Raw genomic sequence first — 24,825 nt, 5'->3', positions numbered from 1 at the left:
AGGTCACATTGCGGAGGACTTGCGGGATAATTTGCTGGAGCTTGCATCAGGGGTTACAGACAAGCTCGACCCGGGAAGCCCATTCCACACTCGTGCGGAAAGCAGATATTCTTCTTCTCTATCACTCTTCTTGTTATTGCACCTCTCCTAGGGCCAACGAGCGGCGGACGATCTAACGAAGGCCCTTCTGCCCGCCATGTCGACTGACTCTGCCTCGACGACTCAGGAGGATGAGAGTCCCCTTGACACTAAGTCGGTTTCCTGTGGACAAACTGGTCATCTCCGTGCCCTTGATAGGCTTCTACGTCCTGCCTCGCCAACCTCGGAGATTTGGGACACCGAAACTCAATACAACGGCGCAGGACGTCGCGATGAACAGGCGCAAGGCGAGATTGCAGAGTCACCTACAGCAGAGGCACATCCGGTGCTCGCACCTAGCCATCTTCATGACTCTTCCTCCTGCAGCGACGGGAAGGAGAATCGTCCTCCTGGACTTGTATTTCAGGTCGCCGTATCCGACACTTGCCATCGAGTAGAGGCCAACGGATCCATCGATAGCGGACAAGACGAACAAATTGAACTGAAGTTCGGCTTCCCTCTTCGCAAGCCTGTTCAAATCACCTTGAGGTTCTCCCAGTGTTCTCCTCCAGGCTCGTCACGATGCACCAGACAGCGCGAGCGGAGGAGCCATGATGAAATCACCGGGAGGAAGGATGCATGGCTTCGATCGCCTGAGCAAAGATGGCAAGCTCCTAGGCAAAGGCACAAGAGGCAGCGCGCTCAGAAATTTCGAAGGAGCAGGCGACCGGCCGTGGAAGAGTGTTGAATTTGAGTATCTTTACCAGCCTTAGAATGGGGGTGGTCCCTTGATGCCTCCTCCATGAAACATTGATTCCACAAGCTAGTATCAACATCCTCGGTCGTCTTCATACAAGACTTGTCGGGGAACTGCCTTGTATTGGCGATTCATGCGATGTGTGCTGATAGTTCAATCCGTCGTAACCTGTAAATGCCCCCTGCTGCCTTTATTTACAGTTACCGTGCATTCAAGGAACAAGGTTCGATAACAGCATCGGCTCAAGCTCCGCATAACATGCCCCATCACTCCACGAATACTGTAGTGCCTCTAGGACACGGCTTACATACTGGACATTCGGTAAGCAAAGGCCACAGCGTAAGGTAAATCGTCCTTACCGTTAATCCGAAGCATTCCATTCCAACCAGCCGCTGACGCAAGGCATTTTGCTGGTATGGGTCGACGGTAGCAATGCGTACAGTGAGGAGTGGCCACAACGTTGCCAGTTGGTCGATACCCGTCGTAAAGCGGCCCATCAATGTGATGATTCGATCGGCAGCGGTCTTTACTTCAGTGTTAAAGGCAGCGCTTCCAATCCTTTTTGTGGTAATTCTTTCGAGATAGATGGTGCATGCTGGACCATAACACTGTACGCATGCTGCTGCCGTTAGAGCTTCGATGGCCTCATCGTTTTCATCAGTCTCATATCCCGGCATGTGGTTCAGCTTTTCCAGACTGAGGCATATAGGAGGTACGACTTGATGCCAATTTGCAATCTCATACTTAAGGTCCCCGTACGTGATTGCCTTTCGCTGGTCGTCAAGTCCAGAGCGGACTGATGTCGCAAAAAGACTGATCTTTGCGAGGATAGACATGACCTTAGACGGTTAGACCGTGAGCTGCGAAGTTGGGCCATGATGCGATCTGTCGATTCGGAAGCTGTAGCAAAGCTTGGGACGCCTAGGTTGTATTCCCATCCACCAGCCCACTTCTCCCAGTAGTCGCCGTTGATAAGTGGTCAATTGCCCCTTGCGCAGGAGGCCGCAACGTCGAGATAGGACATCGTTGAAACCAGGAACCGCCGTGATGGAACCGAATCGCCTTCACCGAGTCCATACATTTTGTGGTTTCTCGGAGACGAGGTATGGGGACAAAATATCGATTGCAAGTTGACATAATTGATGAATCGAGTTACTTGAAAGGAGCTTGGAAGTATCGCGACATTTCGCATTTCCCATCCTATGGTGTGAACCAGAAGGCTCTCCTTGTACCCTTGCTACGGGCGGAAGCATCACCAACAGCCCATGTAACGGGTCCAAGCCTGCAAAGCAAATTGACCTTATGCCACCGTACCAAGTTTTCCCAACAGGAGGGGTGGCGAGTTGGTTGGTGAGTTGTACCACGTCCTGGGAGCTGCTCACTCCGATGCAGGTCTTACAGAGGTTACCTTCTTCTTCCAGAGCTGATGCCGAGGAGGGCAACCGTCCCTTGTCCTGAGGCTTCGTACGCTGAAAGCTTTGCCACCTCCCGACCTTCCCATGCATATGAATACATATTGCCACTTGGGGCCAGCCAAGGGAAGAGAAATCAACAGGCAGAGTCCTGCGTCACGCTCACTCCCTGACCCCCGCTGCAGGAGAGCTGCGGGCCGGTCTGCATCATGCGGATGAGACGGTCCGCCCAGTCACTCTTCGTCCTAGTGCCTATTCGGAGGTCGGCTGCTGATGGATGTGAAGAAACCGCGGATATTATCGGCGCGTAGATGCAGAAGCTGGAGGCGTCCTGCCTAGGCAAGTACTCGGGCTGACTGTTACGGTAGACATTCATTCCAGGGGTGGCTCACAGGCATCAGCCAAGCAACAGCGAACTACCGTCCCGAAAGAGTAATAAGGCTCAAAGGACAGCTAGCCGAAAGATGCCATGGGGTGGCCAAAGTTGCACTGCAGAGAATGTACGGGACGATTTGCTGGAGCCTACATTAGGAGTCACGGAAAAGCTCAACTAAGACAGCTCGTTCGCAGTCGCGTGGAGGATAGAGACACTTAAGCACCGGTCCACCCCGTTTCTCCGGTCCCCCATCATTCTCGTATTCTTGCAATCTCAGAAGGCCAATGAACGGCAAGAATCCCACGAAGAACCTCCTGCCTGCCATGTCGACTGACTCCCTCTCGACGATCCAGGAGTATACGGATACGGAGTCGATTGCATGTGGACAAACTGGCCAACTGCGTGCTCTCGGCAGGCTTCTATGTTCTGAATCGCCAACACCAGAGGTTTTAGAGACCGTGACCCAATATAAAGACACGAGCCGTGGCGACAAACGTGCGCAAGATGAGATTGCAGAGTCACCTACAACCGACACGCAGCTGACACTGGCACCAAGCGATCTTCGAGAGGCTGATCACTCTTCCTCTCGTAGCGACGGGAAGGAGAACTGTTCTCCTGGGCTTGCATTCCAGGTCACTTTGTTCAGTGCCTGCCATCGAGTAGAGGCCCACGGCTCCATCGATGGCGGACAGGACGAAAAAGTTGAACTGGATTTCACTCTCCCTCATCGCAGTTCAGTCAATATCACCATGAGATTCTGTCAGTATTCTCCTCGAGGGTCTTCACGACACACCAGGCAACGCGAGCAGAAGTTCCATGACCAAATCTCCCGGAGGATGTGTGCGGAATTTCAAGCGCCTGAGCGAAGATGGCAATCTCCTGGATAGGGGCGCAAAAGGCAACGAGTCTATAGGTCTCGAAGGAACAATGAAGGGGCCTTGCAAGATGAACGTATTGATTTCTAATTGTGAGTCTTCACCAGCCCCTGGAATGGTAATCGTCCCAAATGCCTCCTCCAATAGATATGTGTTCCACGAGCCAGCGTTAACTTCGCTTGCCTTCATGTAAGACTTTTTGGAAATTGTCTTGAATTCAGCGAATCTTGCGATTCCGGTACGTGCTGATGATTGATCGCGGTGTCGGTTGCGAATGTTCCTTGCTGCCTTCCCCGGACGAAGCCCAATTCGGAGAGTGTCACTCAACTCGGCCGTGAGCAACTGAGCATGCCACGACAATCGCTCGTGGCGATGGAGGTGTCGTGGCCTTCCCACGGTCGCATGTAGCTAGAGTGTTTTAAACGTTGGACCGAGGCGCCTCGCTGCTGCGCTTGTCAGAGATTGCCTGTGCGTTCTTTCACTCTCCAGCATAAGTGTGATGAGTGATTGTCGCTGCCTTGTCCCAGGATGGGGTACAGTACGCTGGAACAGCTGCCAATCCATGGTCGGCTCGCCACTCTCATCAGAACTGTAGTCGCCGGCAGTCCACTCGTCGTCCCCCCCATTTTCAGATAGAATTGATGCTTCATTCGGGCATGTGGGCAGGGCACAGCTGGACTCCTGAACATTTTCTATAACGTGGAGGCCGGAGCCAGGCGAGCCGCTTCTCTTGAGCAAGCCCTTCTTCGAGTCAAAGGAAGTCCTTCTCTGGGGCATGTTTCTCAGACGACTGGTGGGAATTTGCGTGAACTAATTGGGCACGTCGGTCAAGGAGATTGTCGCCGAACTGAAGGTCATATATATGAGATAATATATGCGGAGGACAAGGGTTCCTTTAATACTTTGGGAGGCACCTTTGCGTCGCACTTTCAAATATGGAAAGATGTCGCATATCAAGCCTGCCTAGGATGATTATTCATGAAGTGGCGATGTTACTCGCAACGCCGCTGTTGCCTGCTAGGCAACCGCTACTGCGTAATCACGCGACGGACCTTTCATTTGTGTATAAAGAGCTGCACAACTCCGTGCTTTCGTTCATTCACTTCTTGTTCTTTAGATAATTCTCATCAATTGCCTGATGCCATCTCTGACCCGTGTGGAGCCAAATGTCTGACAAAAGATTACGTAGAGCGGTCGCGTCGACCTGAACGCGGCATCTGCGCGCTGCCCAAACTTGGGATGCTCGAATTAAAGGAAGTAGTCGTAGGCAGAGGGTGACAGTGGTGTAAATTACTGTCGCTCTGATTGAGTGCCCTCAGAATGATACCAGGTGCTCTGTCGACCGTTCCGTGCCAGATTTTACCACTACAGACAGTTGCATCTCCATCTCTCTATCTACCCGTTTCCTCTGGTGATCTCTTATCATACTGTCTAGAGGTACTGCTGGCATAAATAAAATCGCCAAACAAAGCCCACACTGACCTCCAAACTGGTGTCTCACCCAACCAGTTACAGAACATACTAGGAGCACAGATGACGCTAAGAATACCAATCCGCTTACTGCTCCAAGCCACGGCATCCCCTGGTTTGCCGTCGGCTGCTCTGGCTGAGGCTGGTTAGAGCACCGGTCAAAACGACGGAAACACTGTGTCTTCCTCCATATCGCCATAACCATAATAACGGTAGTCAAGTGAGACACCATTGGAGCAGCCCACCAGTATTCGACGTCAGGTCGCCTGAATTGCCAGACGATCGCCCCAATAAAGGGAAGGTGAAAGACCAATACCAGTCCAAAAATGATGATTCTCGCCCGATTGACGGCGTGAGAAAAATAGGCGTCAATCAAGGGATCGACAACTTGAATAAGCTGTAAACCAATGAGTATATTGGGGAGATAACTAGGCGGGCCTGAATGGGTAGTACCTCGATGATGTCGACGCACAACATGGTGACCCCTTTCCAGGCCATGAAGAAGGGGTAGGCAAGGGCGCCTGGTAGGAGTGCATTTTTCGCACTGCCGAACAAAACGGCGACTATTAGTCCGGCACCCAAGAAGAGACATGCTGTGGGAATCAACGCCCAAGTTCGCTTACGCGAAGCTTCTCGTGGCTTGACTCTAATCATCCAGTACAGGTAAGGGGCCAGAAAGACCGTGGTCACGGCAAACACGACACCAGCCTCGATGATCTCCTTGACGGTAATCTCGTCATCCATGTCGAAATGCAGCAATCTTGAATGATGAAGAGAGCGGAATTCGGACGTAAAGTAATGAGAATATGAGCACGGGGTTTACTCGGAACGAGACGTGCTTTAAGGCTAAGTCATAAAAGCGAATTTTGGTACTTGGAAAGTAACGCTTAGATGAAGAGAGCCGCAGGACGTTGTCTAGCCGCTTTGCAAATGAGCATGCATACTCAAAGTGAGGTGGTAATGGGTACTTTGTCATAGTAAGGTTATATTGTCATTGCCTTGAGACTGGGCTATAGTTGATATGATTTACATACATGAGGCGGGTGAGCTTCCTCCACATTGAAGCGGCCTGGTCAAAGTAGGGTGGGCGGAACGGCACGTCTTCAACTGGTCAATGTGGTCGGCCCCCGGTTATGAGGCCATCCAGTAGATCGGCATCACTAGCACTGCATACAACCTGGTTCATGCACTTTGGCTTGCATGCGTTTATGCTCGCCTTGACTAGGGAGGTCGGAAGTTCCCTGACCTTCAATGAAAACCACGCTCGCACCGCAACTTGTTAATTTGACAAATCTTCTGAAGTCTTCCTGCCATATTCCGCGCATACTTCTTTCCATCTCGGCGCTGATGCTCTTCGGAACAGGGATGCGCACTCCCGCACCCAACCTGAAAGGCCCCCAAAAGTTTCTATCTTCACTGAGCCTTCGGCAGTACCAGTAGCGGAGTAAAGATAGTTCATCTTTGAGGTTGTGGAAATTTTCGCGGAGTCCTTTGTCCTGCACGCACGTCTTGCACGTTTCGGTGATGATCTGAAAGGGTTGGACTCCAAGTCGGCACGGCTGGTGATGGGTGCATTTCTTCTGATCAACCTCGTTGAGGTGGCCGCACCTAATCGAGCCTTGTGTGGCAATATGTGATGCCATCTTTTATTTCTGCCGGTAGTTTGACAGTGCCTTTTTGGGTCGCGGAAGACTCGTGATGGTGATGAATTTGTCCATGTATGCGCCATTCAATGCCTTATATGTCAGAAATCCAGCCCCATGGCTGCCAGCACCTTTTCTACACCTAAGTTGTGAAGAAGAGCTATGACTTCGACAAGAAGCTGTCGCAGAACTATGCTAGTAATGCTACGTCGTTTGGCCGTGTCACCTGCGGCGCACATGCAGAGCGGCAGCCCGGTACTAGATTGATCAGTCAAGACTAGTTACGCGCTGCCGCGGAGAGACTACTGCAAGCTCCCACACCGATTCGGTTCGGACAAGCCACCAACCATGGATTAAGGCGCCCATTGGTAGGTTGACAGAAGTGCTGCGCACTTGCTCTGTATCTCTAAGGAAGTTCAGCCTACCCCCACCTGCATCATGAGAAACGATGGCTTGCGCATTTCGTACATCCCTTCAAAGGTCTTAAGCTGCCCCCTGCTTTCTATCACCTCTATCGGCTTAGAAAGCAGTGTAAAATGTTACGCGGGCAATGTACTCTGATGTAGGGGACGGGGATGGCGGTACAATTCATATCACACAAGACAGCTGGCAACTCATGTACTGATTAGCTTTGGGCTTTAAGTGGTCGAGATCCTCCCTGAGCAATAAGGTTACCTGCCATACACTAAGCTGGCGTCCAGAGGGCTGCGGAGCCAATGGCTTCAAGGGTAGCACTCTGCACTAGCTTACATTCTGCACTGGCTTGCATTCTGCACTGGCTTGCATTCTGCACTGGCTTGCATTCTGCAACGGCTTGCACTCTGCAACGGCTTGCACTCTGCAACGGCTTGCATTCTGCAACGGTTTGCACTCCATAGCGGCTTGCATTCTACTTGAACGAGGGTTGACCATTGCACCGAAGACGGGGAGCGGATGAACCTGTTCGGCGTTCTCACGTTGGGGGCTGACGCATGATACCATTCCGTTCGATAACGAAAATCGCGCTGCAGGTCGACGGTGCACAGGTCCTTGAAGACTGCTAGTAATTCCTCATCGGGCAGGTGCTGCAGGAGGGAAGGGAACGGGGGAACACTCTTTCAGATTCGTGCTATATTGCTGGTTTGAGCGCCCCGCCGACCCCTGGTCATATACCTTATCTGGCAGGGTTACACATGCATATGAAGACACATAAATACCGCAACCGCTCGCACTCTGCAACCACTTGCAATAATCGCTCGCAATTGCACGACTAGTACTTTTGCAATCACTTGCACTCCTTAACGTCTTTCATCCCTCAACCTCATGCACAAAGACTTGAGTTGTCAACCAATCGCAAAACGACCCTGCACGAACTTATGGGTACTGAGATATCATCAGTCGCGAAGGGCGTGAAGAGAAAGGCAGGGGCGTTGTTGGACAAACTGCAAAGCGACGTCACTTTCATGCTACAAAATTCACGTGATAAAGGCGCTGGCTTTCGGTACCGCTTTGCCTCAAAAAACGCCATCGCAACGGCACGGATTCGCTATACTGATGGCTCCGGAACCTCTGGTCTCAGTACCCAATCTGTCGATGTGGTCGGGTTCACAGTTCTCGTCCGTTTTCTGTCCATGGGACTCCTGAAGTCTCTCGACAACAACGGAATCCCAGATAGCGTTCGGGAGATGACTCAAGAATTCCAACTCCCCAAGTTTTGGCAAGATTATCATGACGACGTCGCCAAAGAGGACTCAAGGCTAGGGCATTTGTACCTTTCTGGTAAGTCAACCATCCGTGTCGTTGGCTATGCTGACTGGACCAAGAGGTTTTTGTTCATCTCTATGGAAGTAAACTGCAGACTTCTGCCGTCGTACAATCCATCTCTCGCCCGCTTATTTCATCAGCCAGCGGTGGACCGCATGAGCCGCCGCTTGTGGCTTACGGGAACAAGGTGAGAGTGCTAGCAACTGTGAGTGGGGCAAAATCTGTTGTTCAGAACTATCTTTTCGTAGGGTTGAACCGGAGCGACAAAAGGAGTCGCGAGAAGGCCGAGAACATGCTGCAGCACACGGCGGCGGTGAATTTACGGATGGCTCCATGGGGTGGAGCAGATTTCGTGTTGCAGATATGGGTTTGTGCCGAAGTTGGCAGGCACATTTCGGCTACTCGGACTGGACCATTTGATGAATTGGTTGACATGTTGGGGGATGTATTGTTCGGTGGCGTGAAGTCTAGCCTCTTAAGGCAGCAAGAAAAGGCGACGGGAAAGTCTACTTGCACGGACGCTATGACGATCCTCCGCGACGGGGAGGACTATGTCGTCTTGTTATATGTTGGCTTTGAAGTTGGAAAGCCACTTTTCGATGCACTATACTACTAACTTGAAGCCCGTATCAACTTAAATTCCGTGTCTATGACATATACACCCATTCCGCTTTGAAGATCCCTGCCCTTGGAATTCTCTGTGGCCGTCTTTTCAGGTACAACACCGTCTGGGGGACCTACAGCGATGCTGCTGCCACCAGCACGCCAGTACATGATCCTTGGATAGTCTACCGGCGGGAAGTAATAATATGCGATGATTTCGTAGGCACCATTAACCGTTTGCTCGGCCTGCCATGATATTAACAACTGCCAAGCGACACTCAACGACTAATCGTACCTCGGGCATTACAACGGAGTTCAGCAGGTAATCACCGGCTGCATGTGTGATATGGCCGCCTGCGTTTCGCTCGAGTATGGAGCGAGGCGGACTGATCTGCCCGACTTGGTTGTCAACACGAGCACATTGGCCCGAAGTGTCTTGAGCTTTACGAAAGCGAGGTGATTGCTGGCTCTCTTGTTGGAGATAAACGAGAAGTGGGGGAGCATGTGATAGCAATCCCGCGATAAGTCGAGTTTAGGCACCACTCCGGCTGTTTGCGGCCCAAAGAATAGCCGAGGTTATGACAAGGCGCAACGCGATCCCTTGTTCAAAGGGTGGTAGTCGATTGGAGCGTTGCTTGTGAGATTTGATGTTCAATTGAGCTTGTCACCTTGATTTTTCGTGACAGTTTGCGACAAAGAGAAGGATAAGAGCATGTCTCTGCCGCGAAATGTCTCGCATGGGCGTCGTACAGGGAGCTGAACTTTCAGCGGCAAAATCCAACGGCAGGCGGCATGCGGTACATGCCACTGCATCCGGACGACCTGATTCTCTCCATTCGCTTGGAGGTCATTAGTTTTAACCCTCAGCCGATAACCCTCAGGGACGCTACTGTAGCGCCCGTATCTCAAACATCTCAATTCAGCTTACCTACAGCCTCATCATAGGCGGCTATAATGGGCCTGTAAAGTTGGTCTGGGTCTCCTGCAGGTGTTCCAAAACTCAACCTCGCTATGTCTCCAAACATTATCGACCTGATCCTGAGACAGAGCGGCTTAACAACATCCAACGCCTCTGGAAATTCGCTCATTATCCCTTCAAGCCCATCCATGGCCATGTCACCTGCTTTGATCCGAGCAATGTCTTTGAAGCTTCCGATCTCCCATTTCCGAAGAAGGCTCTCCTTAGGCGGCTCCTCCCCGCGGCTAAAATTTTTCTTGGTCCATGATTCGCGCGCACACATCCAAAGCAAAACGTAGAAGAACGACTCGAGATCATGGCGGTAGGTGTGATCGGCCTTGCGCAGCACCTCCACTGCCATAAACTGCATCGTGCCGGTTTGGTGCCGCGCTCCGCTCGGGCCACTGTCTCTCACTTTGGCCAGGTCAAGGTCGATGAGCATGCCCTTGAAGCCATCCGCCATCTCAGGTTTCGTAATTATGATGTTATTTGAAGAGATGTCGCGGTGGAGAATCTTGCCAGTCACATAGAGAGACTGGTGCGCCCTGATTGCATCTCGCATCGACTGCAGCAGTTCCTTGATCGTCTTGAAGTCGCCGATGACACGGCCGGCTGGTGAGACGACAAGACAGGAATATATCCTGCTCTCCCACAGGTCCTCGCCAGGGTTGTACAGGCTCGGCTTAGCCTTGCCGATCGACAGCTGGTCGTTGAACTCCGTGGCCAACTTCGACTTCTGACTGTTGGACCGCCGCCTCTTGGATCCAGACATGTTGTCAGACGTGTTATCGGACGATGAGTTGCGTTTGTGGCCCGACGTTCCTGCGGCCGACGGCGGATCTTCAAAGTGAACGGCCTCATCCCGGAACCGGTGATGCTTCGGAAATTCCAGACCCTCCCGCATCTCTCCAATGGTGGTGATTCGACGATGTGCCACCATTCTGGCCACTCCTTTGACGCCCCGTTCTTCCGCTAGCTTCAGTTGCTCCACCTCTAGCTTCCGCTTATCCGATACCCACGAGAACTTCGCGACCTGGCTATTTCGGGTCTTATAGCACGTAGTTCCACGACACACGATAGCGCACTGCCTGACTATCAGCTCCTCCAACCTGACTCTTGTTTCGTTGCTGCTTGCGTCCTCCAGAGTGGCATAGCGATGGCCCTCCTCTCGTTCGATGAACGTATCCAGGCCCATCGCATCGTCACTCATCGTAGCGTATCCAACAAGAGCTCGCGCGAACTTGTCCGGCTCGTCGTGAATATCGAATGACCCCGAGCTATACGGCCCAGACCGATCGAAGACCCAGAGCTCCATCTTTGAAGAGCAGAGGGAGAACGCGTGGACAAATCGGCGAGTCGGCTGGTCGGCGAAGACACCTCGCACATAGCGCGTAAGTTGGAGGATATCCGCCTTGAACCTGCTTGTATCGTATGACTTCTTTTGCTCTCCAACGACAAGGACGTCCTTGTAGGTAAAGGTGCTGTTAGCTTCCCTGTCTGGCATCTGAAAGAAAAGGTCCATCTGGCCTTTCCGTTCCTTGAACTGGTTGGCGGTTCGTGTGGTGTACAATTTGTGTGGTGCATCAATCAAGAAGCGTTCTTCAAGCGCACAGAGCCATGCCCAGACCGGGTTTTCGTCGGGATTGGACGGGAAGTCCGTCCATTCCTTTCCGTCGTGCGCTGCCATCATCCTCTTCAGCATATTTTTCTGTTCTTTGCGCCAGCTCTTGGAGTCAAAGAACTTGTCGCAGAATCCGCCCACATTGCGAAAGGTGCAATCTTTTATCTCGAAGAAGAGCTCCCCTTCGACAATGTCGCGTGTTTCGCTATCGGAAAGTCGGCTCGAGCTGGTCTTGACGGGTGTTCCCTTGTAGGTTGGGGCGATGCTCGACGGGGGAGTGAGGGCGCTGAGAGATTCGATGACATTGAAAACAGCTTCCCAAGTGTCGATGTCGGGAGCTCTGGCGATGACGCGACGAACGAGAGGGCGGAATAGGTCAGATTTTACTCCGTCTCCTCGAACATGCTGTAATATGGAGAGCAGCCTGACTGCCACGCTGCCGCTTCCGTCTGGGGACGGAAGGGTGAACGCGGCTGGAGAGGCGACCAAAGCGCCCAAGAGGCTTGCAATATCTTCTTGCCGCAGGTCGTCGGACTCATTGAAGTTGCGTAGCTTGTCTCGAATGTGATTAAGTGTATCGTTAAACGGGCGGTCTGAGATAGCCTTGATTTGTTGCTTCGTAAGAGTCATTCTGGTGTCGGGTAGAGCTCTGCTAATTGTCTGTAAAGCGAAAGAAAGGGAGAGGTAAACAAAAAAATCATTCACGCGACCGATCACGTGCGTGTCGCGGGCAGCGACGTTACCATGCTTACCCGTTGGCATGTTCCTTCGTACCTCCGTAAGCCAACTTGGGGCCCCTACCCCTAAGTTGGCGCCAAAACCTCTGGACAGGGCCAAAACCGCTGGACACTAATTTTGGTGTGCTACGCAGCCAAATATGCCTGCACCTATTCCACAGGCGTCTAAACGCATTTTATGATACCCAGCGTGTATGGCAGATTAAAGCAATAAATTGAAGCGTCTAAAGACACGAAATAACGCGCGTTATGCGTCATAGCGCGGCGTTTAAGTGTCGCGTAAAGCCGCCCCGTGGACGGCTGAACACGCCCTTACTACCACGGCAGGCGCGTATTTGGTGTGCATTCCTACCTAAATGCCATCCCGCCTAGTGGTCAGAGAGGGTTCCACTGTCGCAACGATGTCGCAACGACGCAAATATGCCATGGCTAGCCTAGCTGCCGCAGACCAGGCGGCGAGGCTAGTTATTGAGTCTCACGATGACCTCGAGGAAGGGCGGCGCCGCCAGACCCGCGGGCCGCCCCCGAAGCCCGTATCTATACGTGAGGCAGCGCGTATGTTCGACGTGCCTAAATCAACAGTCCAGGCTGCCGTTACGAGGCATCGTGGGGGTGGCGATATTGGCCGTAACGGTCGACCGAGGCTACTATCAGACGACGAAGACGACGCTCTCGTCGCATATGTTCTCTGGCTCCAGAAAAGCGGCTTCCCAGCAAGCAAGCACCAGATTGAAGCTGCCGCCCTTAAGTTCATCTACCGCCGTGATCCTTACCGCCAGCCGCCGTCAAACCACTGGTATTCTCGCTGGCTTAAGGATCACCCAGAGCTTCGGGTCACATACCTTAAGGCGGTAGAGCGGTCACGAAAAACGTTCGAGGCTAGCGACGTTTGCCACGTCGAGAACTTCTTCAAGAGGCTCTCTGAGATCATCACCACCTATAGCATCGGGCCGTCAGAGGTATGGAACGAAGACGAGTGCGGTATCCGTATTGGAAGCCTCCGCGATCGAGTCCACGTTATCGTCGTACGAACAACGCGCCATCAACGCCCTGAGGTCTCTGATCCTGGGAATCGCGAGTTCTGTACGCTTATTGCTGCTGCCAACGCTACTGGTGACACGATACCTCCATGGCTTATATTCCACACGTTCCCTAGCGAGTCTTGGGCCGCGGTTGATGCTCCTGCCGACGTTCGGTTCGCCCGCTCTGACACGGGCTTTAGCAACGCCGAGATAACGCTAGACTGGGTCCATCAGTTTAACGTATGGTCTTGGAAGCACTCTGCCCGCGCTCAACGCAGCGGAAAGACGCCTATAGAGTGGTTTGGCGTTGACCAGTGGTATGAAGTGCAGGGAGGTGAGGCCGAGCCGCGAGTCATCCCAGAAAGCGAGCGAATCTATTGTCTTCTCGTCATCGACGGTTTCACGGGCCACACAAGCCTCGACTTCATACAATATTGCATCAAATTCGATATCCTCATAGCTGTGTTCCCTCCACACTCAACGCACCTCCTCCAACCCCTTGACGTCGGCGTCTTCCAACCCCTTAAGCACACCCAGCAGAAAGCTCTTCGTCGCTTCGTCAATACTGGCGAACTTCACTTTACACGGCTAGACTTCCTCGAGTCGTTCTGGGAGACATTTACTGAGGGCTTTGCTGCGAGGTATCGCTGGCGACTACACAAAGGCATTCCGTCACATTTGTGCGCTGGCACAATATGGTAACGTTACCTTACATTTCTTTCTGTCAGCAGGACAAAGACTTACTCGGGGGGTTGACTAAGGGACTTAGCCCCCCCTCTCCGGAACCCCGAGTATACCGCTTTTATCTAGCTGAGAACAGGGGATTGTATATGCTGTTCTTAATAGGGAAATATTCACCCCGATCCGTGAGATTCTCTGCACGCTATCCCCTGGGGAACCTATAAGTAAAGACGAGCGGCGCCCAATGGCCGCCCATGCCTGCCTTGTTACAGAAACACTGAAGTACCTCAAGCTATTGTGAAAAGGTTGGCACGACATTCACGCACACAATGATGCTGTTTGGCTTAGGAACCGCTTTCATGGCCTCACCGCAGGAATCCGTTAAAACCGACTCCGACCAAGTACGCGTCGCTCGAACGAGCGGACTGCACATGACGAACGTGTGGGACGCCAGTGCTTGTGGACTCACAGATGAGCGTAGTCTCAGTCGGCTGACGGGACTTTGGATGGGATCCGAGGACGCCCCAGACGAGAATGTCGGACATCCAAAATATTCCAGCTCCTGCCAAAGGGTGTCTGGTAACGCCGCCACATACCTGCAACAAGAGCCATCATACGTGCCTTACAAATCCTTTGAAGTAAAACGCTGCCGATCGGGCGACGATATGTGCCGCCAGGCTTTTGACTTGGTATTCTGCCAAGAGGTCACTTCAAGTGTGAAAGCGAGTCCGCTGGCTGCTACCGCACTAATAACAGCAGCTTCCCTGCGAGAGGGCCTTTGGCCTGGGCGTGGGAGTGAAGTTGAGCGGGGATTGGCCGTTGTGGCAGCGATTGCCCCAAAGAAAGGAGGTGAAGCCGTTCTGCTGATTAGAGAATATCGTCGGCGTCAGGAGAAGGTACAAGACTCTGCTGTGCCTATGGTATTGCGCGACTTTTTTGCAAGCATATATGCCTGGCAGTTCATCCGGTGCACCGACGGGCGCCTTCTTGACTTATGTGGTTCTGCATTGTGCATGACGACTGCCATCGATTACGTCGGGGCCGGAGACGACCCCATCGGCGGCGGCCACGATGCCTACATGGCTGCAGCAAGCGAAGGAGTCGCATGTCTCGCCGGGAAGGCGGCAACTCAAGCCCTGAGAGATATGGTGATAGCAGACTCCTTCATGGTGGCCAAGGATGAGATGACGGAAGCTGCCAGAGATATATCCAATACCGACGAATTCATCCGACTGGGGGGCGGTGGGGTGACCCCAATTGAGTTCCTTCGCGCGCGTTGGTGGGACGCCGCCATGGTGCCTTACCACCGCCTCGTCATGGGCACCAGCCACTACAAGCACCTGACAGACAACCTCGGCACGTTCAGCATCGCCGATACATGTGGAAATATCAAACGCGCAGTCGACAGCATAATTCGATACAACGAGATCGCTGACATAGTATCCGACTACACCAATCGTGAGTGCTTCAACGAGCTACTCGTGGCTATTGCGGTGGGCGGCAGCAATGGTGCCCGTGGCTATGCAAACGCTGTTGCCAGAGTTCCCGATGATACGCTCGCGTGCCCCTGTGGTGCTGACGGTCATGACGAGGCTGCAGAACTGGCTATGGGCTGCTGTCTATGGTACTTGCTGGCACCGCGAAACATGGCACGAAGGCAGTTGCAACGCTACGCAGCCGCAGTGGACGTGGTGCGGGAAGCTTACACATGGCCTGCTCCAGGCACACGGTTGAGGGCTGTTGCGGACATCTCCCTCAAACCAGGGAATACTCTGCATGCAACGACATGGCAACCCCTCTGGGAAGGGACCAATACACGGAGCCGCGATATCCATCAACAAGGCTTGGTCTATGGGCTCTCCCGTAGGATCGTAAGAAGAAGCCTGGTTGATGGCGCGGGACAGGAGGTCATGCACCGCTCCATTACCGTTGCCAGTTCAGTCCTGACAGATTGTGACACATTCGTCAGTCAAGAGAGCCTCCGGGCATTATCTGCAAAATGGTGTTACCTATTTGAAACTGTCTTGGCAGGTGTATCGACGGGCAGGTCTGTACCTCATTCGACGACACATACGCTGAGCCGTCTGGTCGACCGTATTTGGCGACATGTTGTTGTCGGGCCCGACCATGGTTCGGCGGACTGTGCTGAGGGAACTGACGAACGGCTGTTCATCGATGTGGATCAGGCGGTCAGGCAGACATATCTGCTACCGTCTGCCGAGGGCATTGCCATCCGACGGGCTTTTTTCGGCGTGACCAGCGGCTCCGTGGAGCTGAGCGGCCTTAATCCCTACGCCCGTTTGAGCGACGGAGCCGCCCTCATGCACGATCTCCGGGATACTTGCTGTTGCCCGCACGCGGACTGTGAAGGAGTTTAGGTTTAGGTTAAAAAGAGGTAGGGCTGATATTTGAAGATTTTGAAGTCGAATCGGCCTCAGGACCCTTGAATTGAATGAAGCCGAATCGGGTAAGGTCTTCAAATTCGACGAATAGAAAATCTGGAGTCTTCATTCAATTCATTCATACAAATTGTGAATGAATGGCGACGAGGTAAGGCAACCCCCTGGGTTGCGCACAAAAGCCTTGAGGAACGAAGACACGGTCGACTACCCGGCCGGCAGCGGAGACGGACGGCGTCGAGACCGGGCTGGAGGTCCCGTCGCAAGAGGGAGAGGCCGGCGCCGGCGACGACGCCGTGGAAGGAGACGACGGGAGGGGCCGAGGGGAAGTGGCCGTCGGGAGGCCAAGGAGCGCGGGAGGACGCCACAAGGAGAAGTCAGCGACGCGGCAGGGGAGGAGACGCATACAGGGCGGGGGCATGGATGGTAGCCGTGGTCGCGGACGACGAGCGTGGAATTGTAGACGACGGTATCGCCCGGGCCGGCGTGGAGACCGTCGCGGCACTCGAACCCCCAAGGGGAGGGCATGGGAGTGGACGTGGCTGTTAACGAAGAACCGATGCTCGGACCGGTCGGGGTCGACGACCGGCTGGCCGTAAATCGAGAGGTTTACCTAGGCTAAAGAAGAGAGAGACAGCCGGGTCGGCGGCATCCGGCTCCGCGCGGAGGGGCGCGTACTCGGCCGGGAGCAGCTACGAGGGGACGGGCAGGAAGACACGGGCGATAGCCTTCGGCGTTAAGGTTCTTGATGCGGTGCTCGTCTTAGTGGGCGAACCTCGAGGGGCAGTCGGGCTGGGCGAAGAACATCATAGACATGTCACCGTCGACGCTCTTGCCAGTACTAAGGGGCCTCTTCAGATGCGGCGGAGAGGCGGCCGAAGACGGGGACGAAGACATGGCGAGGTTGTATAGCGTAAGAGCGACGCTGCCGTTTTGAATCGTTTAAGCGGGGCAGAATAGGAGCAGGAACTCTTCCTATTTTTGTATCGTTGGAAGAAACCGGCGGGGAAGTGAAGGGCCAGGGCCGCCTTACAGAACACGAGCATAGATATTAACGGAAACACGGGAAAATTTTTAGCGGTTAGGAGAACATGGAAAGAGCGTTGTCTAGAGAATGCTATGAGAAGCGAGGGGAAAAGGGCAAAAAGGCGGTCTGCTTAGGGATAGAGGGGTTTTTTAAGACAACCGACATACGGGAAGCCATATTGTCACAGAATAGGGCAGCTTCATTGGCGACACGTTTAAGACATGGGGTTAAAAGCCAGTATGCAAGCATCTAACCTCGAACCAAGGCGCTTAGCGACATAGCTCCAGATAACAAGGAGAGCGTAGAATGTAAAGCACGAGTAAGAGGAAGGTGCCGTAGCGACTTACATGTAAAGACCGGCCTAGGCCGTTGCATGCGATAGCAGCAGGCAGTTCCCGGTAGGCTTAATGGAAAGTCGGCGCCGGTATAATGTGAAGAGCAGCAGCATGCTTATAGACGTACTACGGAGCTCTATATAGAGTACATAGGTCATTGTAAATGTAAAGTGTCCGTTACGCATAAGCTGCATGCCGAGTAGCAACATAAGCGCAAGACGAGCAGCCCAGGAAAGGACGTATACGTCGACGTCCGACTCACGAGGCTCCACGTCAGGGGCATAGCAGCACGAGGTAGATGAGAGGTTTATAAAGGTAGTGGCAGCCAGTATCGCGATGGAGTCAGCTGCTGGAGGGGGACCGCGCGGAGCAGGGGGGGGCGCGAGCCCGGCGCAGGAAGCCCACGGACCGCGTGGCGCCTTGGAGACGCCGGTCGAGGACGGTCCGGGCGGGGACGCTTGGAGACCGATAGGTGCGACTGCCAACGGCGGCGACATCGCCCAGCCTAGGCAGGGCGAAGCGGACATGGGAATAGGGTGGAACGGCCACACCACGCCGCAGCCGAGTGTCGACGAGGGCGCGAAGCGCAGGCGGGAAGACCACCGAGGCAGCAGAGACTCCAAGCCGACGCAAGGCAGCAGGTGTTGCGGCGTATCCAGCCCCGGCCGACACCGATCGCAGCCGGTCTCACACCGCCGCCGAGCGAGGGCGGCCCGCCTAGAGGCCAGCAGGCGCCGCGGCACATCCGGGCTCGGCCGGTTCTGAGGGCGGGAGTCCACGCGGCGCCCCCCACCGAGGCGGGACCGAGCGTCGGAAGCACGGACAGCCAACAAGCCGGTACGGTCGCAGAGCGAGGCCAAGGCGCATGAAGACGGCTAACGGGGCGCAGGCAGGACAATGAATCGGCAGCCCGGGGGAGAGCGGAAGAGGAAGGGCCGCACCCCCGGCGGGCAGGCCGAAGGGAAATGCTCCCGGGTCCGGGTGGGCCAGAAAACCCCAAGACGGAGGGAGCTGCAGGCCGAGGACCTAGCCAGCGTACTGCAGCACCTCGAGGAGGAGTTCGCGGCGGGCGAGAGGCTCGCAGACGAGCAGACGTGGTGCATGCCGGTGCCGCGCGCGAGGCAGGTGCGAACGGTGCAGAGGTTCTACCGGGCGTTCCACGACGCCGGCACGCTACCGGTCTCGACCTGCAAGGTATGTTACCGGAAGCGGTCAAGAGAGGAGCTAAGGGAAATGGCGTGGGGGAGGTGGCCATGGCGGAGCCCCGTCACGGAGGGCGGCCGGTCTCTATTCGCGTGCCGAAGCTGCTTCCCCGAGGGCCGGGCGGTGCCGGTATGCGCAGAGTGCGCGCGGTGCCTCGGGCGTGAGAGGGCTTCGCCTGGCATGCACCTCCACGGCCGGCTCGGCTGCGAGCACGCGTACCCCGACGAGCTCAAGGGCCTCACGCCGGTCGAGGAGAAGCTGATCTCGCTCAACTCGTGCTACGGCTTCGTGACGAGGTATAGCATCCCCGGCGGGCAGAGGCAGAGCGTGAGGTATCCGAGGCACGTCAAGGGCCATATCACGGTATTCCCGAATGACGTGCAGGGGCTGGTGACCAAGGTGCTCCCGCACCCGCTAGTCCGGGTTATGGACGAGATCCATGTCTCGTGGCAGGGGGCCGAGAAGCCGGGGCCACGCGACCTGTCGGGCCTCCTGTCGGTAAGGCGGCGGGCGGTCGAGAGGGCGCTCGTCTGGCTTAAGGAGAACAACCCGCTCTACGGCGAGGTCGAGATCGACGTGGCGGAGATGGAGAGCTGGGGGGCGCCGCCGCACGGGGTGCCGTCGGTGGTATGCGAGCGCCTGGAGCGAAACGAGCCGTCAGCGCGGGAGAGGACGCGGACCGCGCAGGTGGTGCCGCCGACGGAGCGGGCCATGGACGACGAGGGCGCGGTCGAGATCGAGGAGATCCTCGTCATGTTAAGCCAGGGGCGGGATCCCGCGGAGAGGAGTCGCGACGTCAGGCCCACGTGCGACGACGAAGAGGACGGCGCTAGGCCCGAAGAGGGCGGGGAAGTAATCAACGAGGTGACGTCGTCCGGCATGTTCCCGCTCGAGCCGCCAGGGGTGGCGGACGCCGAGAAGATTCGCTTCGCCCGCGACGCCGTCGGGCCCGACGGAGCGCGCGCCCGCGCAGGCCCGAGGACGTGGGTGGGGGCGGCGGCCGGAGGGGCGGCGCGCGGCGGCGATGGCGACAAGTACGAGCCCTATATCCAGGTACGGCGCGGCAACGAGTTCGCCGACTCGGCGGACGCCTCCTTCTTCGCCAAGACCTTCCCGACGCTATTTCCCTTTGGCGTGGGGGGGCCGAGGCTCGCCGACGAGGCCGCTACCCGTGGAAGCGAGACTACCGGGTGGCGGGGCCGGGCTGCCGAGGCGGAGCGGGTCGCGGAGGGCCTCACGTCGACCCGGAACATGAACCTCCAAGCATGGGCCGACGTCGTGCTACGGCGCCACGGCGGCCGGTTCGCGACGCATCCCATCTTCGCCTTCCTAGTGTTTAATATGGGGTGCGGTCTAGGAACCGCCAGGCCAGTATGCTAGGCGTAACGAGGAAGAACTTCGCAAAGGTCGAGGGTCTACTAAAGTCGTTAACGACGCAGAGGCTCGAGGCGGCGAGGGTCGAGCTCGAGGCCACGGGCAAGACCGGCGACGACGGGGTAAAGGAGCTCCTCCGGTCCCTATCGGTGTTTGGCCACCGGCAGCCGATGTCGAGGGAGAGCCGCCTAAGTATGCGGAAGAAGATACTATCTCTCATCGTCAGATACGGGGTGCCGGCCATTTGGTTCACGCTAAACCCGAACGATATTACGAACCCGGTAAAGCTACGGCTGGCGGCGTACCGCGCCCGCGACCCCGAAGCGGCCGAGGCCTTCCTAAGAGAGCTAGGGACTGCGTATAAGCGGGTGCGGCTGGCGATAGCGGACCCGATGAGCGCGGCCGTCTTCTTTCACCGGGAGATAAAGCTCTTCTTCGAGCATTACGTCGACGTCGGGGACGAGTCGGTGTTCGGGCACGTCGGGGCGTACTACGGGGCGGTAGAGACGAACGAACGAGGTGCTCTCCACCTCCACGGGCTTCTCTGGCTAAAGGGCAATGCGCGCCTCGGCGAGGCGCTGGCCGGCGCCGGCGGCGAGGAGCAGGCAGCGTACCGGGAGCGAATAATCCGCTACGTAGACAGCGTCTTCTCCGAGGTAAGGCGGACGACGTCAGAGGCGTAGCCTCCGGCTCCGTCGAACGCAGACTAAAGGGGCCGAAACTAACCCTAGGCCGTAGGAGCTAGACGCAGAAGGGCACCACGCTGTGCAGGCGGAGCGGTCGATCACGGCGCACATGTCGTCGTGGCTTGACGACGTCGAGCGCTTTACGGACGCGTTCGACGAGGAGGCCAACTTCTGCGCCGGCGCGACGCAGGTCCACACGCATAGCGCGACCTGCGTCAAGTACTCGCTCGCGGGGGCCGGTCGTAAGGGCGACCTCTGCCGTTTTAAGGCGCCCTGGAGGCTAGTAGAGAGGACGGCGCTCACGGCGGACGGCGTGCTGGAGATCCGGCGGACACATAGCATGGTGAACCGGTGGAACAAGGCGATGGCGGTAGGGCTGTGGCACAACCACGACATCTCGTTCATCGCGACGCAGCGCAAGACCATGGCCCTGATCTACTACATCACCAACTATGCGACTAAGGTAGAGGACCCTACGTGGAAGCGGGTGGCCGCCGCGGCCGAGTTACTCCCGACCTTAGAGCCGACAGCAGAGAGCAGTATCCCCAGCGCCGACCGCAACGATAGCGGGGGGAACGGAGCCGGAGAGGAGGCCGCGGCGGACCCTATGGGGAACAAGACGAGGGTATTCCTACTAAAGGCGGCGAACCGAATCTTCACGGAGCGCCCGCTATCCCAGGTCGAGGTGATCGCCGACCTCCTGGGGTATCCCGCGGAGTTTTGCAGCGGCGCGGCGTGGGCGTACGTGAACACGAACCAGCTCTACTGGGCCGTCTTCCGCCAGTGGCGGCACCTCCGACTGGCGAGCGGGGTAGAGGCGACGGCGAGCGACGCGCCGGACGAGACGGTCGTCGTCGAGGAGGCGGGGCCGAGGATCTCCTTCATCGAGGCCTACCGGCATAGAGGCGGGCTCCTACAGGGCCTCTGTCTCTACGACTACGCGTCGCTCGTAAGGCTGAAACGGAATGGCGGAGGCGCCGAGGGCTGCGCGGCCTGGGGCGAGATACCCTTTAACGAGAGCTGGGCTCCGGGAAGGACTGGGCGCAAGTGCTCAGACGGCCGGGTAAGGGGCGAGCGTACGCCTAGACGGGTACCTCAGTAAGGAGTTCGGCGAGGAAGACGAGGAGTCATGTCATCGGAGGTACGTATAGCAAAGCCGAGGGCGTACCGTCGGACGGCGACGCGGCCCGTGGCCCGGCTAACGGTGCAAAGGGCGGCGGTGCAGCATCTAGCGCTGTTCGTGCCGTGGGAGGCATTCGTCTGCGAGGAGACGGGCGACATCAACGATATCTGGGCGCGGGAGCGGGCGGCGCTGGCGCCGAGGATCGCGCGGCTCGCGGACAACGTACAGCTGCTCCGGCGGTCGGCGGAGGACGCCAAGCGCGACGCCAGGCAATGGGCCGCTACGACCGAGGAGGGCGAGCCGGCGGCGGCGGCACGCGCCAACGAGGGCGCGGAGGAGGCGGCCGAGGGGGGCGGGCAGGTGTACCGCGCCGGCGGCGCAGGCGACGCGGCGCGGCTCATCGACGTTGTCCGGAACGCCGCCGGCGCGGGCCAGGTAACGGCGCGGTCGGCGGAGCTGCTGGCGATGACGCAGCAGCTCTGCCGGTTTCAGCAGTCGGCGCTCTCGTCGGCGGCCGAGCTCGATGCGACGGTGGTGGCGGGCGAGGCGGGGCCGAGGCGGGTAATCCTCGCGGGTCGACCTCTCCGGGGCGGCGCTGCCGCGGCAAGAGCAGGTAAGAGCCATCAAGTCGCAGCAGAGGAGCGCCGCGCGGGAGCGGGAGCGGGCGATCCAAGGAATCCAGGGCGGCGCGGCGGCGTCGGCGCCCGGGGCCGACCGAGGTGCGGCGCTACGCGGGGTGATGGGCGGCTTCGGCGAGGACGACGTCGAGGTGACGGCAGCGGACGCCGACGCGGGGATGCGTGTGCGGCTCGGCCCGTCGAGCTCGTTTGTCGCCGCCGGCAGGGAGCTAGCGGGCCGGCTAACGCTTAACGAGAAGCAGTCGATCGCCCTCCGCATCATATGCCGCCAGCTCGATCAGGCCCGGCAGGGCGGCGACGCCGGCGACAGCGGCGACGCCGGCCAGCTCTGTCTATTCGTCGGCGGCGAGGGCGGTACCGGCAAGTCGCGCGTCATTGAGGCGCTCGTCGAGCTGTTCGCCCAGAGGACCTATCGAGCCAGCTACTAATCACGGCGACATCGGGGACGGCGGCGGCGCGGATCAACGGCATCACCCTGCACTCGGCCTGCGGCCTCTTGGTCGGCCAGGGCGGCCAGGCGGGGGGGTCGGCGAGGAGGTAGACGGTGCGGCTGCCGGGACAGGGCGAACGCTTCGTCGACGGCCGGTCGCGGATGGACTGGCAGGAGAAGGAGGTGCTGGTGATCGACGAGGTCAGCATGCTCGGGGCGCGCACGCTGCACGCGGCGAACGAGCAGCTCTGCCGGCTGCGGGCTCGCCGCGGGACTTCGGCGGCATCCCGGTAGTCATCCTCTGCGGCGACTTCCATCAGTTCCGGCCGGTGCAGGAGCGGTCGATCCTGCTGCCGAGCGCGGCGGTGCCGTGGGACGCGGACGGCGCGTTCGCGGCCGAGCAGCGGCGGCAGCACGATAAGGCGCACGCGCTATGGAGGAAGTTTACGACGGTCGTCATGCTCGACGAGCAGATGCGCGCCGCCGGCGACCCGGAGCTACGGCGGCTGCTCGGGCGGATCCGGCGGGGGGAGCAGGACCGGTCGGACCTAGACCTCCTCAACTCGAGGTGCTACCGGGCGGGCAGGCGGATACCGTGGGAGACTGGGGTGACGGTGGTGACGCCGCTTAACAGGAATCGCTGGAACCTCAACCTAGAGGCGGCCCTCGCGTTCCGGGCCCGGCAACGGACGGCGGCGCGCATCTTCGTCTCCGAGCATAAGTGGAGGGACGGCACGCCGACGGAGGAGGAGGCGGTGCTGATGCTAGGCCAGGGCGACGACAGCGCGACTCCGGTGCCGGCCGTCTTCCTCTTCGTGCCCGGCATGCCGGTCGTCGTGAACCAGAACACGCACCAGGGGCTGAAGCTAGTGAACGGGGCCGGGTACACGGCGGTCGACGTCATACCCGACCGGGCCTTCCCCGGCCACCGGGTCTCGGCGGAGCTGACAATGCACTTCGGGCCGCCGGTCGGCATGGTGCTGGCCTCGGAGACGACCAAGGATTTCCACTTCGTGGGGATGCCGTCCGGGACGATCCTGCTGACGCCCATCAGCGTCAAGATCCAGGCCCAGCGGAAGCGGCCGGGGCCGCGGGGAGGGACAAGACGAGACTGGGGGGGGATAAATAGATAGAACGCCCAACTATTTCCTCATTAGGCCCGAGCCGCAGAACCACCGTTCTCACAAAACCTCGGCGGGGGCAAGTTCTATACGTCTTCTTCCAAGACACCCCAAAAGAAAGGCAAAGGGCCCGGCTAGGAGTGATAGGCGGCCGAGAGGGCGGACGAAACAGGGCCGTTCCATCAGAAAAAAAGGAGGCCGGAGGAAGGAGCGGTAAGCAGTCGAGGTTGCGGGGAAGCTTTCAAACCATGATAATTTCCTTTCCGACCAATCAAAAGGGAGGAACCCGACCAATCAGAGGACGGGAGTTTGGGGGGGGAAAAAATTGGGTTGGGTGGTCGCGCGATAAGAAGAGGCCTTTCGTTCCTCAAGGCAAACTTCATATACGGGTAAGGCAACCCCTCACGGGTTGCGCAAAGGGCCTTGAGGAACGAAGACTGAAGATTGGAGAGACAATCAAGACAAAGACAAGACAAAGACAGGGCGAGAGAAAGAACGCAAGCAGGCGGTAGC

The 24,825-nt window shown here is 57.1% G+C and overlaps 6 protein-coding genes across 6 annotated transcripts; 5 read left to right on the top strand and 1 right to left on the bottom strand.

Annotated features, from left to right (window-relative positions):
- Positions 1 to 196: 196 nt before the first annotated feature.
- On the top strand, positions 197 to 851 carry HRG_11307 (uncharacterized protein; the record flags this gene model as incomplete). Its single annotated transcript, XM_044869777.1, has 2 exons — positions 197 to 627; positions 713 to 851. The coding sequence occupies 2 exons, from the start codon at positions 197 to 199 to the stop codon at positions 849 to 851; spliced, it is 570 nt and encodes a 189-aa protein (XP_044715039.1).
- A 9,020-nt stretch (positions 852 to 9,871) lies between these two features.
- Positions 9,872 to 12,166, bottom strand: HRG_11306 (kinase; the record flags this gene model as incomplete). The annotated part of the gene is made up of 1 exon (XM_044869776.1): positions 9,872 to 12,166. One exon carries the CDS (start codon positions 12,164 to 12,166, stop codon positions 9,872 to 9,874), a length of 2,295 nt encoding a protein of 764 aa, XP_044715038.1.
- A 508-nt stretch (positions 12,167 to 12,674) lies between these two features.
- On the top strand, positions 12,675 to 13,997 carry HRG_11305 (DDE superfamily endonuclease domain-containing protein; the record flags this gene model as incomplete). The annotated part of the gene is made up of 3 exons (XM_044869775.1): positions 12,675 to 12,828; positions 12,928 to 13,535; positions 13,611 to 13,997. The coding sequence occupies 3 exons, from the start codon at positions 12,675 to 12,677 to the stop codon at positions 13,995 to 13,997; spliced, it is 1,149 nt and encodes a 382-aa protein (XP_044715037.1).
- Positions 13,998 to 14,989: 992 nt separating this feature from the next.
- HRG_11304 (uncharacterized protein) lies at positions 14,990 to 15,710 on the top strand (the record flags this gene model as incomplete). Its single annotated transcript, XM_044869774.1, has 2 exons — positions 14,990 to 15,434; positions 15,517 to 15,710. 2 exons carry the CDS (start codon positions 14,990 to 14,992, stop codon positions 15,708 to 15,710), a joined length of 639 nt encoding a protein of 212 aa, XP_044715036.1.
- A 2,924-nt stretch (positions 15,711 to 18,634) lies between these two features.
- Positions 18,635 to 23,189, top strand: HRG_11303 (ATP-dependent DNA helicase PIF1; the record flags this gene model as incomplete). The annotated part of the gene is made up of 6 exons (XM_044869773.1): positions 18,635 to 20,241; positions 20,298 to 20,970; positions 21,053 to 22,047; positions 22,100 to 22,141; positions 22,213 to 22,654; positions 22,737 to 23,189. The coding sequence occupies 6 exons, from the start codon at positions 18,635 to 18,637 to the stop codon at positions 23,187 to 23,189; spliced, it is 4,212 nt and encodes a 1,403-aa protein (XP_044715035.1).
- A 164-nt stretch (positions 23,190 to 23,353) lies between these two features.
- On the top strand, positions 23,354 to 24,324 carry HRG_11302 (PIF1 protein; the record flags this gene model as incomplete). Its single annotated transcript, XM_044869772.1, has 2 exons — positions 23,354 to 23,425; positions 23,512 to 24,324. 2 exons carry the CDS (start codon positions 23,354 to 23,356, stop codon positions 24,322 to 24,324), a joined length of 885 nt encoding a protein of 294 aa, XP_044715034.1.
- Positions 24,325 to 24,825: the final 501 nt, after the last annotated feature.

The sequence above is a fragment of the Hirsutella rhossiliensis genome, assembly GCF_020360975.1.
Source record: "Hirsutella rhossiliensis strain HR02 chromosome Unknown scaffold00020, whole genome shotgun sequence".
In the NCBI taxonomy this organism is placed as follows: domain Eukaryota; kingdom Fungi; phylum Ascomycota; class Sordariomycetes; order Hypocreales; family Ophiocordycipitaceae; genus Hirsutella; species Hirsutella rhossiliensis.
This window is presented reverse-complemented; position numbering and strand designations above follow the sequence as displayed.